Consider the following 18,241-nt stretch of genomic DNA (forward strand, 5'->3'; position numbering starts at 1 on the left):
AAGCAAGTTGTATAGAAAATGATAAGATGACAAAATATGGGGGCAGGATTAAGGTATGGTTAATGTTAGTGGGTCGTTCGGGTAGGCTCGTTGGAAGAGGTGTGTTTTCAGCAACTTTTGGAAGGGTAGAAGTTCGTTGGTTGCTCGTATGTGTCTTGGTATGGCGTTCCAGAGTTGACTGCCTATCACGGAGAAGTTGGAAGCGTAGTAGGTTTTGTATTTGAGGCCTTTGCAATTAGGAAGGTGAAGGTTGAGATATGTTCGAGAGGATTTGGACCCGTTCCTGTCTGGGAGGTCCAAACTTGTGTTCTATAGCTCCCAAATGTTCAACGTTGGTGCCCAGACATGGCCTGGAATTGAATATCCAGGAATAACACAAGCAGCAGCTACAAAATGTCTCACCACCTCCGGCTATCGACCCCCTATTTTATGCAGGCACTAATCACACATTCTCAAGCTATAGAACCTAGTGGGAGCTAACTCCTGAAGTCAGTGGTCAGCCCGGATATTCAATGCCAAGCCGTTTCTGGTGACCGGCGTTGAATATCCAGTTTAATTTTGAGTGGTTTAAACGTAACTGGCTAAGGGTCCTTTTACTAAGGTGTACTGAAAAATGGCCTGCGCTGGTTTAGACGCATGTATTGGATGCTTGCTGGTCCATTTTTCAGTGCACCTGCATAAAAAGGCCTTTTGTTTGGCCGAAAATGGACGTGTGGCAAAATAAAAATTGGCGAGCGTCCATTATGGGCCTGAGACCTTACCGCCACCCATTGACTTAACGGTAATGGTCTACGCGCTTAGAATGATTACCGACCGGTTTCCACTATGCAATTTTCTGGTGCATGTACCAGATGCATATAAAGAACAAAATTACCGCTCGAGCCATGAGGTAGCCAGGTGGTAACTCTAAATTGATGTGCGTTGGTTGGCTTAGTAAAAGGGCCCCTAAGTTAATATTTGGAGCTAGCCGGTTAAGTTTAAACTGGCCAAAGATATTCCACCTATTTACACGGCCCAATGAGGTCGCTTACAATAGCCAGCTACATGCTGAATATTCTGAAATAGCTGAATATATTGCACGATATAGCCAGTTATCTCCTAGGCGCTAACCGGGAATATTCAGCAGGGGGTAGCTGGTTATTATTGCTGAATATCGCTGGATAGCCGGTTAACTGTCATTTAACTAGCAAGGTGCCAGTTCTGGCCAGTTAAATGGTTTTGAATACTGGGGGGAGTATGTTTTGCCACTGTTGGAATTTTTTCAAGACCCTCTTTTAATTATTTTCCAGTGGGGCCAGAATAGTAAAGATGCTAACTCTGAAGGGAAGTTCAAGTGCTTACTCATCTTCAGTTTTTGAACACAAGTTATGTGGAAAATGCTCTTGGTGCACTTCTATGATTACAATGTCTGTTTGGAGATCACCGACTACTAATTTAGGGGCCCTTTTACTAAGTGGGAATCTGGAACTATTGCCGGCCCAACACGGCACTGGCAGTAGTTCCACCCCAGCACATGGCATTGCCGGTGTTAATGGAAATACACGCAGTAATTGGTCAGTGGTGTGCACTGGCCAGTTACTGCTGGGTTAGCACAGGAGTCCTTACCACCACCTCAATGTGTAGTGGTAAGTATTCTCCCCCCCCCCTGCATGGCTACACGGTAAGTGCAATCTTACCACATGGCCATTTCTTTTTAGGGTCTTTTTACCCGCTGTGGTAAAAGGACCTCAACATGCGGAAAAAAAGGTCACCACCACTAGGACAGGGCCCCTTTTACCACAGCTTAGTAAAAAGGCCCCTTAGAAATTAAAGCTCTCTATAAAGCTGTGACTCTTCATATGACCACCCCACCTGCAGAAACCAACAACATACCCATACTATGCAATAAACGAATAATGACCAAGCACAACACATCACACCAAACCGACAGTAACCAAATCAAAGGAACAGAACCAACAGGCTTACAACCTCAACAACAAGTCAAGAAAGGTCATAAAAAAACAACACACACACAAAAAAAAAAGACAACTAACAAATGTCCACATCAACACCAGATCCGCAGTAAACAAAACAACAATACTAACAGACTGGATCACATCAGAGAAACTCGATCTACTATTCATCACTGAAACATGGATCCATGATCAGAAGGACCCTATCATCTTAAACCTATATCCCCCAGGATATAAAATCACCCACTGGACCAGAAAAGAAAAAAAGAGGAGGGGGCATAGCGCTTATATTCCGATCTCATCTCATGATTGAAACCACCACGGAATCCATAACAACCCACCATGAAATAGCATCAATCAGAATTCACCATAAAACACTGATCGACCACCTAAATTGTGTACTATTCTACAGGCCACCATGCAACTGGAACGAAAGTCAGACGGACTTTATGGACTTCGTTTCAAATGTATGTGAATCCAAACCCAATACACTAATACTACGAGATATTAACCTTCACCTTGAAGGCCCAAACTCTACCAACGCACGGTAATGCAAGGACTTCCTTCATCTATGCGATCTTACATGGCCATACACACAAACAACCCATGTGAAGGGACATACACTAGACCACATTTCATACAAACTGTCCACCGACCAGAACCTAACCATAACACAAACTAGATGGACAGAAATACCATGGTCCAACCACTACAAATTAAACCTCTCTCTAAAATGGCGAAAAAGGGGCTCGCTCAACACACGAGAACACACAGCTCATACCACGAGAGGCCAAATAGACCAGATTACCTTCTGGCAACAACTATACAACAACGATTGGACAGCACAAACAAAATCCATATACTACCTTTCAGAATGGGACAAAATATGTAGATACGTACTAGATGAAATAGCACCCCTACAAACAAGAACTTCACGTAGACACAACTCAATACCATGGTTCAACAAAGAACTAAAAAAACTAAAAACATAATCAAGGAAACTGGAACTCGCATGGAAAAAAATAAAAGACGAACACACACTCAATGCATGGAAACAACAACAAAGAAAATACAAATACGCAATAAGACAGACCAAAAGGTCATACTACAAAACCAAAATTGGACCGGACTACAAAAACACAAAGAAATTATACAACCTCGTGAACAAACTACTAGACACAGTGCCAGTCACTTCAACCAACACCAACATCCCATCTGCTGACAACCTTGCTAAATATGTCAATGAAAAAATCGCAAACTTACGCAAAACTCTACCTCAGAACAACACAAACGTAGAAAACTTCATAAATGGTCTAGACCCAACCCCTGGTGAATACCCTGCCGACTGAATATGGTCAAACTTCGCTATCCTCAGCACCGACACAGTTACTCAGGCGATTAAAAAATACTCCAACAGCCATTGTCAACTGCCCCAGTTACCTCATACAGTCTGCCCCTCACCACTTCATAACAGATCTCACATCTCACTTAAACTTCATGCTTCAACAGGGTAGCTACCCCAAAGAGAAATGCAACATCCTACTCACCCCAATCCCAAAAGACACCAAGAAAAAATCAAACGACATTTCCAACTATTGCCCAGTAGCATCTATCAAAAAAATCCTAAATATCACTCTTTTATTCACTCAATAGTTGGACGTAGGACTTTGACCTAAACTAAATTTTTATATGTAAATGTAAAATAGCCTCAACAGCCCAGGGAACCTCACATTAGGACTCCACTGAAGTGGCCAATTTAAGCTAAGTTATTGATTTTTTGAGCTTTTCAGTCATTGCTATGTGACAAGTGATTGATATAGTATTCGTATTGCGGTTGATGCCTTTGATACTCTTCAGTTCATTATTTTTCAAGTAAGTTCAGTAATGGATACTGTAGTTTTTCAGATCCATCAATATTCACAGTAGAAGGGTGTGGAGACTTTGATCATTGTTTGATATTGTAAGACACTCCGCTTTCCGTTTTTTGCTCACAGAATCTTTTTCTCCCGTAAGTGTGCATTGTTTGGGAGTTTTTTTGACTTCTGTGAGTTTTTTCGGAAGGCGGTAGGAGCCTATGATGTTAGCCACTTCAGTGGAGTCCTAATGTGAGGTTCCCTGGGCTGTTGAGACTATTTTACATTTACATATAAAAATTTAGTTTAGGTCAAAGTCCTACGTCCAACTATTGACTGAATAAAAGAGTGAAATTTAGGATTGTTTGATTTACACTCTTTTGCAGTTGTAATAGTGTTTGATAATCCAGTAGCATCTATCCCATTAGTAGTCAAACTAATGGAAGGACTGGTGAGCAAACAACTTAATGACTACATAAATAAATTTGCCATACTACATGAGTCACAATCAGGATTTTGACCTCAACACAGCACCGAAACAGTACTACTCACTCTCCTAACCAAATTCAAGCAGGAAATAGCATTAGGCAAGAGCATTCTCCTCCTCCAATTTGACATGTCAAGTGCGTTCAACATGGTTAACCATAACATACTGCTAAGAATCCTAGAATACTTCAGAATCAGTGGCAACACCCTCAATTGGATCAAGGGTTTTCTAATTACAAGAACATATCAAGTGAAATCAAAAACAAACACATCGCCTCCGTGGAAACCAGGTTGCAGAGTGCCACAAAGATCACCATTATCACCGATCCTTTTCAATCTCATGATGACTCCTCTAGCCAAAGCCTTATCCACCCAAGGCCTTAACCCATTTATCTACGCTGATGACGTTAAACTATACATCCCCTACAAACATGATCTGGCAGAAATCACCAACGAAATCAAGCTCAGCTTAAACATCATGAACTCATGGGCAAACGCATTCCAATTAAAACTCAACACATTAAAAACACGATCTGGCAGAAATCACCAACGAAATCAAGCTCAGCTTAAACATCATGAACTCATGGGCAAACGCATTCCAATTAAAACTCAACACATTAAAAACACACTCTCTCATCATATCATCCCAATACAATACATACAAACCCACAAACATTAACACCCCAGGATACACCCTCCCTATCTCAAACAACCTGAAAATTCTCAGAGTGATATCGACCGTAACCTATCACTAGAGATCCAAGCAAAGTCCACCAAAAAGAAAATGTTTTTATCAATGTGGAAACTTAAATGCATGAAACCATTCTTTCTGAGGAAAATATTCCATAACCTGATACAGTCAATGGTACTAAGTCACGCTGACTACTGTAATGGAATCTATGCTGGATGCAAAGATCAAATCATAAAGAAACTTCAATCCGCCCAAAACACAGCTGCCAGACTAATATTTGGAAAAAACGCGTTTTGACAGCGCCAAACCACTCAGAGAAAAACTGCATTGGCTACCAATCAAAGAACGTATCACTTTCAAAATCTGCACAACTGTTCACAAGATAATTTACGGTGAGGCACCTGGATACATGACAGACCTCATCGATGTGCCAGCCAGAAACACCACAAAATCTACACGATCATATCTTAACCTCCACTACCCAAACAACAAAGGACTCAAATACAAATCCATCTATGCAACCAGCTTTTCCTATTTAAGCGCACAATTATGGAACGCACTGCCAAAAGCAGTAAAAACTACGCTCGACCATGAAGAATGCATTGATGACTTTTTTGTTTCAACAGTAAAGTACTTGATAAATGATGCTGAAATGAAATATTTGTAGATGTTGACCTGTTTTCACTGAAGCAGGGCTGGTGGCTGTTCTTGCAGAGAATCCAGATTATTCAGTTTCATGCCTTTTTTTATCATTTCAGAAGTTGATGTATGAATTACAGATGCAACACAATTTATTCCAACAGATATGTGACTTTTTAAAAATTAAATGGACCGATGATTAGAATGGAAGAGATCACTGAGTAACTTTGATCACATGATTATGATAGTCTATCAAACATTACAGTACACTCTCGCTTATCCGACTTTCGCTAATCCGACCATCCAGCATATCCAACAGACCCCCCCCGCAGTGATGTTATAGCATTTATTTCTATAAAAAAAATCTTTGTTTTACAACAATTTTTGAAAATCGGGAACTCTATACCTTTGTTTATGCATTGTTTGAGGGGTTTATGATGTGTTTTTCATATTATCCAACTTTTCACTTATCCAACAATGGGTTGATACTATTTACGTTTAATAATGGAGACTGTATTGAAGAAGAGCGAAACTTGGAAGTGATTGTGTCCAAAGACCTTAAGGTGGCCAAATAGGTAGAAAAGTCAACGGTCAAAGCCAGAAGGGTGCTTGGGTGCATAAGGAGAGGGATGACCAGCAGGAAAAAAGAGGTGATAGTGCCCTTGTATAAGTCTCTGGTGAGGCCCCATTTGGAGTACTGCATGCAATTCTGGAAACTGAAACCTACGGAAAGATAAACAGGATGGACTAGGTCCAGAGGGCAGCTACCAAACTGGTAAACAGTCTCTGTCATAAAACACATGGGGACAGGATCATGGACCTCAACATGTATATGCTGGAAGAGAGGCAGGAGAGAGTGGTTATGATAGAGATGTTTGAATACCTCAGTGGCGTTAATACACAGGAGGTGAGCATTTTTCAAATGAAGGAAAACTCTGGAATGAGAGGGCATAGGATGAAGTTAAGAGGAAATAGGCTTAGGAAGAATCTAAGAAAATACTATTTCATGGAAAGGGTGATGGATGCGTGGATTGGCCTCTCGGTGGAGGTTGTGGAGATGACGACTGTATCAGAATTTAAGAAAGCATGGGACAGGCACATGGGATTCCTTAGGAAAAGGAGGAACTAGTGGTTATTGAGGAAGAGAAGCCTTGATAAGCTATTTGACCCTTATCTGCCATCATGATTCTATGTTTCTATATAAAAAATAAAAATTAACCAAGTCTATGAAAATGACATTTATTGAAGTTCTACAGCTTGAGAGCATGTAATTAGTGTCTTTGACAATTGTTTTGTTTTGGATATTATTGGTAGATATTTTATAAAGACAGCATAGGTGCCTCTGTACATTTATAAAACAGATAGCCAGAACTATCCCTAGTGGACACAAATTCTCTAGTAGAAATTTACACCTGCTCTGAAGTGTCTATATGTATGCATTTCATAAAATATGCACATATCACAACTTTGCCCCTGCTTTGCCCAAACTACCCCCTAGGAATGCCTAGATGTTAATTTATGTTGATGCCACCTAGTGGCTTATTGTTATATCTCAGTGTTTACCTGCTTCCTGTCACCTTAACCTTAAGTTTGTAAGTAATGTGGTTCCTGTGCATGTAGTGTGTCTTTATTTCTAACTCTGAAATTTGGTATCAGAAGTACAGTACCAAGTATACCTGCCATATTGGAATACAGTTCATCAATGCCAGATAGATTAGATTATATGTGCCAAAAAACCCTGTCTACACTTGCACTGGCTGGCGCTCAAAGCCACACCAGTGACTTGATCTGTAGACCAGTTACAGTAGAAAGTTGTGTATAGCTCAAAAGAAAAAACGGAAAGGGTGGTGTTGCAAATATTAAGTTATGCTGATGCCACCTAGTGGCTCATTCCTATATCTCTCTGGTTTCCTGCTTCCTGTTTACTGTCACTTTTATCCAGGGGTTTTCAACTCAATCCTCTGGACACACCTAGCCAGTCAGGTTTTCAGGACACCACAATGAATATGTATTAGATAAATTTGCATACCATGGAGGTAGGGCATGCAAATCTATCTCATGCATGTTCTTTATTGGTATCCTAAAAACCTGACTGGTTAGGTGTGTCCCAAGGTCAGTGTTGAGAACACCAAATTTTAACCTTTAGTTGTAATACAGTATATTTCCTGTGCACCAGCTGCATGTATTCCTTATTTCTAATTAGGAACCAGTAAGCTTTATCTTTCTGTGCACCTACTTTGTGCATGTGTATACCCCCCCCCCCCCCAAGCAAAAATGCTTCATAATCGTACCCCTATCTATGTTGTTCAGATCTATAAAAATAATTTTTTTTAATATGTGTGGATCAACAGATTATATTACCACGATGAGTTACTGTATTAGGATAATAATATGAATGATGAAATACCCTACTGCAGTTTAAGTTAAACATCAAGATGGGTAGAGTTCCAGCTAATAGGGCTTGGACAACATTGCCAAGAGGTTTTGTTTTGGTAGAAAATACAATCTTATACCATAGTTGTTTTATACTGTCTTCTGTGTTGACCACAAGAATATTTTCCTTGTAAGCCCTTTCTTTCATTTTAGATACAAGTATGACTTTTTCTTATTTGATCATCTTGCTTGTAAGAGGGGAAGGGTTTAGATTCCAGATGGACAAAGAGGCTTTACACCCTTTTAAATTATACAGCATGAAATGTTGCCAACTGTGTGATTTTGGATGACCTTTCCCATTTTATTTAAGGCTGATGGCATCCCTCTGTCTCAACAGTACTCAGGGCAGGAATAACCCATTGGGTTGGCTCTAGGCAGACTAGTGCATCCCCCATCATAACAAACACATTTTATAACTCCCACAAATAGGAACCCACATGGTTCCGATTGCACAGGAAATCTAGTAGAGGGTAAGCAGTGGTTAGGAACCATTGCTCGGCAACTGCTCCTTCTCACAGGACAATGCAGAAATGGTGGGGAAAACAGATAGACATCTACAGGCAATGGTAAGTCTGATTTTCCCCTCCCAAAGTCTTCTTTCTGCCAGCAGGTGACTTACCATGGTAAAAATCTACCTTGCGAGCTATTCAAGGGGGCCCCTCCTAAACCTTTAGGCCCAAGGCACATGCCTAGTTTGCGTATGCAGATACTACCTGCCTAACATCCACCAGAACACTTAGAAGTGCACAAGCTCTATCTGTGCTGTCCAGGTCTTTATAGAACTTATACTAGTAAAAGACTAGATCATCCAGTTTCAGCATAGAATGACCTCTATAGTAGACTCTCTCTCCATTTCCTCTCCAGACACAGTTAATTCATAACACAAGTTTGGTCACACGGGCTGGATGAAACAGCTTTCCATTTCTCCCTTTCATTGCCTCTTGAGGTTCCATGTAGTGTTAAGCATGAACTAGCTCTCCTTTTATGACCTTCTATCTTTTCCCTTAACAGAGAGAAAACCTTCGGGAGTTGATATTCATTTTGGTGACTCCGATGAGTTTAAGGGGAGTGGAGAGGCTGAATGATGTTGTCAAAGGGAAGTCACAGAACAAGTCGGACAGCTCATCTCTCTCCTCCAGCTCGTAGGTAGCATCGTTCAACATCCGCTGGTGCAGATGGCATGTCTGTTCAATTTTAAGCTTGTTGATGTCACTGCGTAGACGCATTAGCTGTCTTGCCAGCTGCTGGTCTTGAAGGCGCATTTCTGTCTGAAATATATACAGAAAAGTAAATAGGTCGAGCTTATTGTTGTTATTACTATCATGTTGTATTTATATACAGTCATAATTTTATACTTAACAAGTTGATACTTACAGGAGAAACAAACAAGAAACAACATAGACATGGAACATTTAAAAATATATAATAGTATATGTTGAGATAAATACAGAACAGTAGAACATGTTGGCAGAAAAAAATAACACCAAAAAGTGGGAATTGGAAGTAGGCTGAACAGACAATGGGATAATCAAATAAAATGTAATGGATTCTTGTATAGCTGTAAAACCAACACACGGCACTGTGTTGCAGCACAGACATGCCTGCCTTGGGAGTCTGATTAGTATTAGTCCTGCAGATAGAACTAAACAGCTGTATAATATGATGCCTGAAGGTCTTGAAAAAGACCGTGCATGAATGATTTTCAAACAAATCCACAGCAACGGCTTATTAAACCTTCAACAGAAGACATTATGACAGAAAAGGCGAGCTCTGTAAACAGAGCTTTTTCAAGACCTTCAGACATTATTTTATGCAGCTGTTTACTTCTATCAGCAGGACTAGTACTTGTCAGACTCCTGAGGCATGCAAGTCTGTGCTGAAACGTTGTGCCGTGTCGAGTCTTTGGTTTTACAGCTATACAAGACTCTATTACATTTCGTTTGATTATCCCAATGTCTGTTGACCCTCCTTCCATTTCCTACTTTTTGGTGTTGTGTTATTTCTTTGTGAGTCTTTTGTGTTCAGTTACCTAGTGGCAGATAAAATCCCCACATACTCATCTCTACCATTCTTCCCACTTATCACAGAGCCTAAATGATAACTTGACATTTCCACATAACCACATGATCACCTGGCACATTCCCATTCTGACTGATAGAAAGCTGGAGGCAAGGAAACAGGACCTAGAAGTAAAAAAGGAAAACACTAGAACAGCATTGATCACAGAAGTGCCAGTCCCAAGTGATTACTCCAAATTACGTGAAGAGAGAGAAGATCCTCAAGTACCAACACATACGACTGGATACGAAGAAAATGTGGCAGAAAGATACAGATATATTTCTCATTGTCTTGGGTGCCACAGGTTTGATTACAAGGAATTTTCAAACACACTGGATTGGTTACCTATATATGTTACATCTTATGAACTTATGTTGCAAGTACTACTGTGATTGTTAGCAGTAAATTTGAGAAACTCATACTCCACATTCCTGGGCTGCTGGAGTATCGGCAACTACGTTTTTTTAGCGCTATGTAAGAAAAGTCTTGACCTTGAGACAGCAGTGTGAAAAGCTGGCCAATGTTGGGTGGAGGACTTTTCTGTTTTGCTGGAGAAGGCGAGATAACTGCATCTTAATTGTTTTTTATAACATTAAGAAAATTAGTTTCGCTATATATTAAGATAGAAGTTATTTTTTGCACTTATATTTGTGGTGTAGTTTCTTTGCCAATGATAGAGGAGTGTGGTAGCCGTGTTAGTCCACTCTTAAGGTTATCAATAGAAATCAAACAAAATAAAACATGGAAAAGAAAATAAGATGATACCTTTTTTATTGGACATAACTTAATACATTTCTTGATTAGCTTTCGAAGGTTGCCCTTCTTCCTCAGATCGGAAATAAGCAAATGTGCTAGCTGACAGTGTATATAAGTGAAAACATTCAAGCATTACTATGACAGTCTGACAGGGTGGGAGGAGGGGGGTGGGTAGGAAGTATGCATGGGGACATCAAAGCATATCATTGATATTCTAACAGGGTGGGTGTGGATAGGTGAGGGGAGGGTGATCAACAGAGACATACAGCTTTATGGTTTATAATGGGCTAGGAACCCCAGATCCTTGTTAAGTCCTTTCTGTTGGGTGTTAAAATATTCAATCATTCTGACTTCAAAGGTCTTACGTTCTTGTATGGTTTTAAAGTTACCTTTGAGGATTCTCACTGTGAAATCACTGGTACAGTGTCCTGGTCCTGTAAAATGTTGACCAACAGGCGTGGGAACCCTGCTGGCACCAGTATTGTTCATATGATGTCTATGTAAATTGAATCTTGTCTTAAGCATCTGGCCTGTTTCTCCAATATAGCATCCTTCGTTACATTTTTTACACTGAATGATATATACCACATTGGAAGATGAGCAAGTGAAAGATCCCTTTATGTTGAATAACTTTCCTTTGTGGATGACTTTGGGGTCCTGTGAAATATTTTGGCATAGTTTGCAACTGGATAAATTACAGGGAAGTGTGCCCTTCTGTTCCTTTTCAGTCTGTGAAGGAAGTTTACTTCTGATTAGCTTGTGTTTTAAATTGGGTGGCTGTCGGAAGGCCAGTACTGGTGGGGATGGGAATATCTCTTTCAGTAATTCATCCTCCTGGAGTATAGGTTGTAGATCTCTTATGATTTTCCTCAGTTTTTCCAGCTCTGGATTGTATGTCACTACAAGCGGGATTCTGTCTGTGGATTTTTTCTTTTTGTACTGTAGCAGATTCTCCCTGGGTGTTTTGAGGGAGGAGGCAATATTCTTGGAGATTATTTTGGGGTTGTAGCCCTTCTGTTTGAAGGATTCAGTCAGGGTTTTAAGGTGTCTGTCTCTGTCCCCTGGGTCAGAGCAGATACGGTGGTATCTTGTGGCTTGGCTGTAAATGATGGATCTTTTTGTATGTGAAGGATGGAAGCTGGAGTTGTGGAGGTAGCTACATCTGTCTGTGGAGGCCAATGATGAAGCTTCAGAGCTAAATACTCTTCATCATTGGCAAAAAACTACACCAGAAATATAAGTGCAAAAAATAACTTCTATCTTAATATATAGTGAAATTAATTTTCTTAATGTTATAAAAACAATTAAGATGCACTTATCTCGCCTTATTCTATAGTGGATTAGGATGTATCAGGATCGACGATCTGTATTATTCTGTCTGGTTTCATTTTACAATAGGTGAATTGATGTTCTAGTGCTCACAATGTTTAAGATGCTTTCCTTTTCCTTGTGTGACTCGTAGAAATTACTGCTTATGGTATGGTAGAATTGCTCTATAGGTCCTGAGTGTTTTGTATTTTCAGTATGACTAGTACTGGATTTTGGAGGGGGGTGTTAAAAAATGACCAGCCCCAGGTGTCAACTACTCTAGGTATGCCACTGCTCTTCAGCTTGGAAAAGAGAGCAAACGAGGGTGGATATGATAGAGGTCTACAAAATCCTGAGTGGTGTAGAATGGGTAAACGTAAATTGTTTTTTTTTTACTCTTTCAAAAAGTACAAAGACTAGGATACACTCGATGAAGTTACATGGTACCAGTTTTAAAACAAACCGGAGGAAAAATTTTTTCACTCAACGAATAGTTAAGCTCTGAAACTCACAATATGAGCAGTTAGTGTATCTGGGTTTAAAAAAGGTTTGGACAATTTCCTGGAGGAAAAATCCATAGTCTGCTATTGAGATAGACATGGGGAAAGCTACTGGTTGTCCATGGGATCAGCAGCATGAATTGAAGACTTCGTTATGATTTTATGTACTTTTTAATTGTTACGCATTTTGGATTAAGGCGGGAAACAAATATGAAAATAAATAAATAAAATAAAGGTTGAAGGAGGACACGTGAACACAAATTATGAGCTAAGAAAAACTCCCATTATACTAATGTATTTTCAAAGGTCATACTAAGGGCCCTGTTTACTAACGTGTGCTAGCATTTTTAGCATGCGCTAACCGTGTAGACACCCATAGGAATATTATGGGCATCTATACGGTTAGCACGTGCTAATGCTTAGCTCACGCTAAAAACGTTAGCACACCTCTAGCGCGGCTTAGTAAACAGGGCCCTAAATATTTAAACAATTGCAAAGTATTTTGAAACTATGTAAGGGGTCCCTTGTTTTTTTTCACAGACACCATGTAGTAGTATGTGATTGTGAGCTCAGCTTTAACAATCCTTTTCCTGGCTGAAACGGCTTGGAGAAAAGACAGCTGAGGGGAGATATGATAGAGGTATATAAAATACTGAGTGGAGTGGAACGGGTAGATGTGAACCGCTTGTTTAGTCTTTCCAAAAATACTAGGACTAGGGGGCACGCAATGAAGCTACGAAGTAGTAAATTTAAAACAAATTGGAGAAAATATTTCTTCGCTCAATGTGTAATTAAACTTTGGAATTTTTTGCCAGAGAATGTGGTAAAAGCAATTAGTTTAGTGGGGTTTAAATAAGGTTTGGATAGCTTCCTAAAAGAAAAGTCCATAGACCATTATTTATTTATTGCATTTGTATCCCACATTTTCCCACCTATTTGCAGGCTCAATGTGGCTTACATAGTTTTGTTAACATTGCCATTACAGGATAACAGATACATTTAGTATTGTGCAGAGATTAAGTAAGGGAAGAAAGAAGACGGAAGGGAGTGATTAGGGTAATTATAGAACGTGGGATTTCTTAACTGAGTGGGTTGGTTAAAATGGACTTGGGAAAATCCACTACTTATTTCTGGAATAAGCAGCATAAAATGTATTGTAGTGTTTTGGGATCTTGAGAGATACTTGCGACCTGGATTGGCCACTGTTGGAAACAGGATACTAGGCTTGATGGACTTTGGTCTGTCCCAGTATGGCAACACGTATGTACTTATGACATGTATGCCAGCCTAGTAAACATTGCTGAGAAAAAAGGAAGTTTATCAGGCTCATTAAGATAGTGGAATAATAAGAATACAAGTGAAGCCACACTAGGTCACAGCAAATGTCCACTGAGTCCAGCACCTTTTCTTGCACCATGGCCAATGTAGGTCACAAGCAAAAACATATAACTCAATGTTTGGTCTTCTAATCAAAAGTAATTCAAGAAAGGAAAACAAAAATTATTTGTGCCCTGCATTAAAATAAATAAATAAATAAAGCTGAAAACTGTACTCCCTAGGTTTCCTGCCACAATGGATGGGTTTATGTCAGCAATGTCAGATAGCCAAGTCCGTGTATGATAACATCATCAGGTATGCTCTAATTCATTACAGCGCGCAAAACAGATTTAGCTACATAGCAATTAGAGCAAATTATCAAGCACCTGCTCCTTCTGAAATTGGAGCCCATTGTGAAAAATCCATGAGGTTGTAAGGAAATTTTAGAAGGAGCTGGTAATTGGTATCTTGTATTAATCATGCTATGATTTGTTCTCAGATTTGAATGATTCATTGATCAGAAGAGGCCTGGTGAGCATTCAGAATACTTCGAATGGGCTGTGTCGGCACTGCTGTGTGGTTTTGTAAGTGTGTGTGTGTGTGTGTGGGGGGGGGGGGGTTAGAGTACTATGTACAATTCTAGACACTGATTTCAAAAATATATAAACAGAATGGACTCAATCCAGGGGTCTGCTACTAAAATGGTCAGTGGTCTTCGTCATAAGGTGTAAGGGGACAGACTTAATGATCTCAAAATGTATATTTTGGAAGAAAGGCGGGAGAGGGGAGATAAGAGAGAGACATTTAAATACCTCTGTGGCATAAGGAGGCAAGTTATCTTTCAGTTAAGAAAGCTCTGGAACAAAGGGTCATAAGATGAAGGTGATTGACTCAGAAGGAGAAAGGTGGTGGATGTGTGGAATGACCTCCCAGTGGAGGTGGTGGCGATGAGAACAATATGAATTCAAGAAGGCTTGAGACAAGCACAGAGGATCTCTAAGGGAGAGGAAAGGTTTGTAGAGCTCAGTAGTTGGTATTGTTGGGCAGACCAGATAGGCCATATGGCCTTTTGTCTGCCAAGATTTTTTCTGTTTCTAAGTTTCTGAAATATAATTACAGATGTAATTAAATTCCAAATTTATAATCTGCACTTTACAAACAAAAGGACTAGATTTACTAATAAGTGATATCATGTTAACATTCACTAATAGCTAGGAGTATGCATTCGTTAGTGCACATTCAGTTCGCTAGTGTACCTTAAAACATTTTAGGGCCTCTTTCCTGCACTAGTGATTCCCTCGAGGCAATGCCAACGAAGCCCATTCAAAAATGAATGGGCTTTGTGGACATTGCCACGCTGGAAATCGCTAGCGTGGTTTAGTAAAAGAGGCCCTTAGTGTGCACTAAATTAATTCAATGACGCTAGTCAATGAATTAAGTTGTTTAGTTGTGTTAAGAAACTATACCATGCGTTATATATTTCTAAAAAATACCCAGAGATCGGGGGGGAAAAGCCAAAGGCGCTGTTTTCTAAGCCGCACTGTAGGCGTGCTAGCGTTTTTAGCACACGCTAACACTATAGACAACCGTATATAATGCATCTTAGTAAACAGGGCCCCAAATGAACTCTAAATTTTCTATGCACATCCCTACTAATAATGCATTAGTGTGGATTATTTAGTGCAGGTGATACTTTTTGCAATAGGACCTACTGCATGTTAAGAGAGTAATATATCTTGAGGCATTGAACAATATTTACAAATATGGGCCAAATTTTCCAACCCCGCCCCCCCCCCCCCCAGCTAAGCTTCTAAGTTATGCTCTTAAATTTGTGCTCCATGTTTGGCCAAAATTAGGAGCCTAAGTTCTCAGCTGAAAATTCATCTTACTTTAGGAGTTTCATTATTAGGTTTGCAGATTTAGGCCTGTCATTTATTTGCCTAGATTAATGAGCCTAATTTTTAAAAAATCAGTGCTGAGCTCCTAACTTTTTTCTCCTGCCCTGAATCTTTCCCTGTTACCCACTTTTTATGCTCCTAAATTTAGGATTTTAATGAAATTTTCAGTGTAGTTTTAGGAACTGCGCCCTAATAAATATTCAAGGAGGTCAAAGTTGGAAGCATAGAAATTTAGAACATCCTACTCATATATACTACATTTTACAATATAGGGAACACAAAAACACAGTCCCAGTTCAGAATATCCTTACTTTCTAGACCGTTTCTTTATTTCACCCTCTGATGACCTTGAGTATTGTAAAAGAAAAGCCTCTACTGGTACAAAAGACACAATCATTTTGAAAATTTCCTTTGCAGGAAAGAACCTATTCTGTTTGTGCACTGTTTTTTTTTTTTCTTTTGGGTTGACCTTGGCTAGGAAAAATGTCTTTGAAGCTGCTGACAAAAGGATTAAACTTACAATGGAATAGAGGGTCCACAGTTTCTGCTCAGCTCTGTTGAGGGCTTGGCATTCAGTCTATTTGCTTTTGATGAATAAGAAGTGTCTTGTATGCTGAAAACTCTATGGAGTGGGGAATGAGAACTGGGTGCTAACCACCCAGAGCTGCTTCTGCAAGGAAAGCCCTGGCTCCCGTTCAGCATCGGACAGAAACAAAGGCCTATGGCAAATGCTACAAGGCGTGATCTAGTTGAAAAATAAAACTCCCCGTCATGACAAAAAACATAGAGCGGTTATGCAAAAACAAGGGATTTGTACATTTTTTTTTATTTTATAACATTTACAATTTTATTCAAGTACATTTCTTGAAAACAGAAAAGATGACACTTATCATGCTAAATTCTAACTCATATAATCAATTCTATGAAACTTATCCAAATATCACATGATCCTTTACTCATCTATAGTCCACAAATATGGAGGCAATTCACAATTTTAAGGAAATTATAGAGAAGAACTGTACCAATAAGGATTAGAAGGCTTGAATAAGAGATTCCAGGATTATTACTACTAATTACAGAGTAGAAATAATTACTATTCTTGATTGTGACTTAGTCTAACAGCCATCTTAGAATCTAAAAAGGAATTTAGTTGTTTGGGATCAAAAAATACATATTTAACTGAGTTTAGCTTTAATACACACTTGCAGGGAAAGTTTAACCAAAATAAAGCGTCCATTTGCAAAACTGGATTTGTAAATTATTAGCAGTGTAAAAAAGTTGTGGAAGATTTCAGCTTCATCAGATCAAAAATCCAGGCTTTTCTAGGGTTGAGAAAGGAAAAGTGCACTATTTAGGAGGACACCCATATAATTCCAATAGCTGCAAAACCGTCACCTCCATGAGATGAAACAGTAAGGTATATGATTTGCTTTAGTCTAATCTACACTGTTTACATCATTAACAACAGCATTTGCGCTGTTATTTCTTCCAAGATATAAACACTTCCTGCATTGTACCTTTCAGATCCCTAATTGCACTTCTACAGTGTGAAAGCATCTAGCAGGACCTCCCAGCTCAGATCTCAATACACACATCAAGTTGGCATTACAGTTGGGAACACTGTTCCCACTAAGCTGAGCAGGAGTCCTCCACTGAATTGCTGCCAGTGGGGGGAGCTGTTTCTCTATCACATTTTCAATAGTGAGGGACAAGCAAGCTCGGCAGGACTCCAGGGAACCTACCTGTCCCTAATGATTGAAAACACAATATTGAAGCACCACCTCCCACTGGCAGCAATGCAGTTGGAGGAGTCCCGCTCAGCTTAGAGGAAACAGTGATTAGGAACAGAGGTCAACCGAATTTCGGTTTCAGTTATGGTGCTCAATAGAAATCAAACAAAATAAAACATGGAAAAGAAAATAAGATGATACCTTTTTTATTGGACATAACTTAATACATTTCTTGATTAGCTTTCCCCTCACCTATCCACACCCATCCTGTTAGAATATCAATGATATGCTTTGATGTCCCCATGCATACTTCCTACCCACCCCCCTCCTCCCACCCTGTCAGACTGTCATAGTAATGCTTGAATGTTTTCACTTATATACACTGTCAGCTAGCACATTTGCTTATTTCAGATCTGAGGAAGAAGGGCAACCTTCGAAAGCTAATCAAGAAATGTATTAAGTTATGTCCAATAAAAAAGGTATCATCTTATTTTCTTTTCCATGTTTTATTTTGTTTGATTTCTATTGATAACCTTAAGAGTGGACTAACATGGCTACCACACTCCTCTAGTTATGGTGCTGAAACTAGACCCAAATCCTTTTTCTGCTCATTTTTGGTT

General features: G+C 39.5%; 1 protein-coding gene across 3 annotated transcripts in view; it reads right to left on the minus strand.

The window, feature by feature from the left end:
- Positions 1–7,867: 7,867 nt before the first annotated feature.
- Positions 7,868–18,241, minus strand: part of FAM167A (family with sequence similarity 167 member A) — a 52,722-nt gene continuing 42,348 nt past the window's right edge. For all 3 annotated transcript variants that reach the window (XM_030195565.1, XM_030195566.1, XM_030195567.1), the window contains exon 3: positions 7,868–9,322. In XM_030195565.1, coding sequence (XP_030051425.1) covers positions 9,059–9,322 — 264 coding nt within the window. In that variant the 3' untranslated portion in view covers positions 7,868–9,058. The remainder of the gene's footprint in view (positions 9,323–18,241) is intronic.

The sequence above is a fragment of the Microcaecilia unicolor genome, chromosome 3 (genome assembly GCF_901765095.1).
Source record: "Microcaecilia unicolor chromosome 3, aMicUni1.1, whole genome shotgun sequence".
Classification (NCBI taxonomy): domain Eukaryota; kingdom Metazoa; phylum Chordata; class Amphibia; order Gymnophiona; family Siphonopidae; genus Microcaecilia; species Microcaecilia unicolor.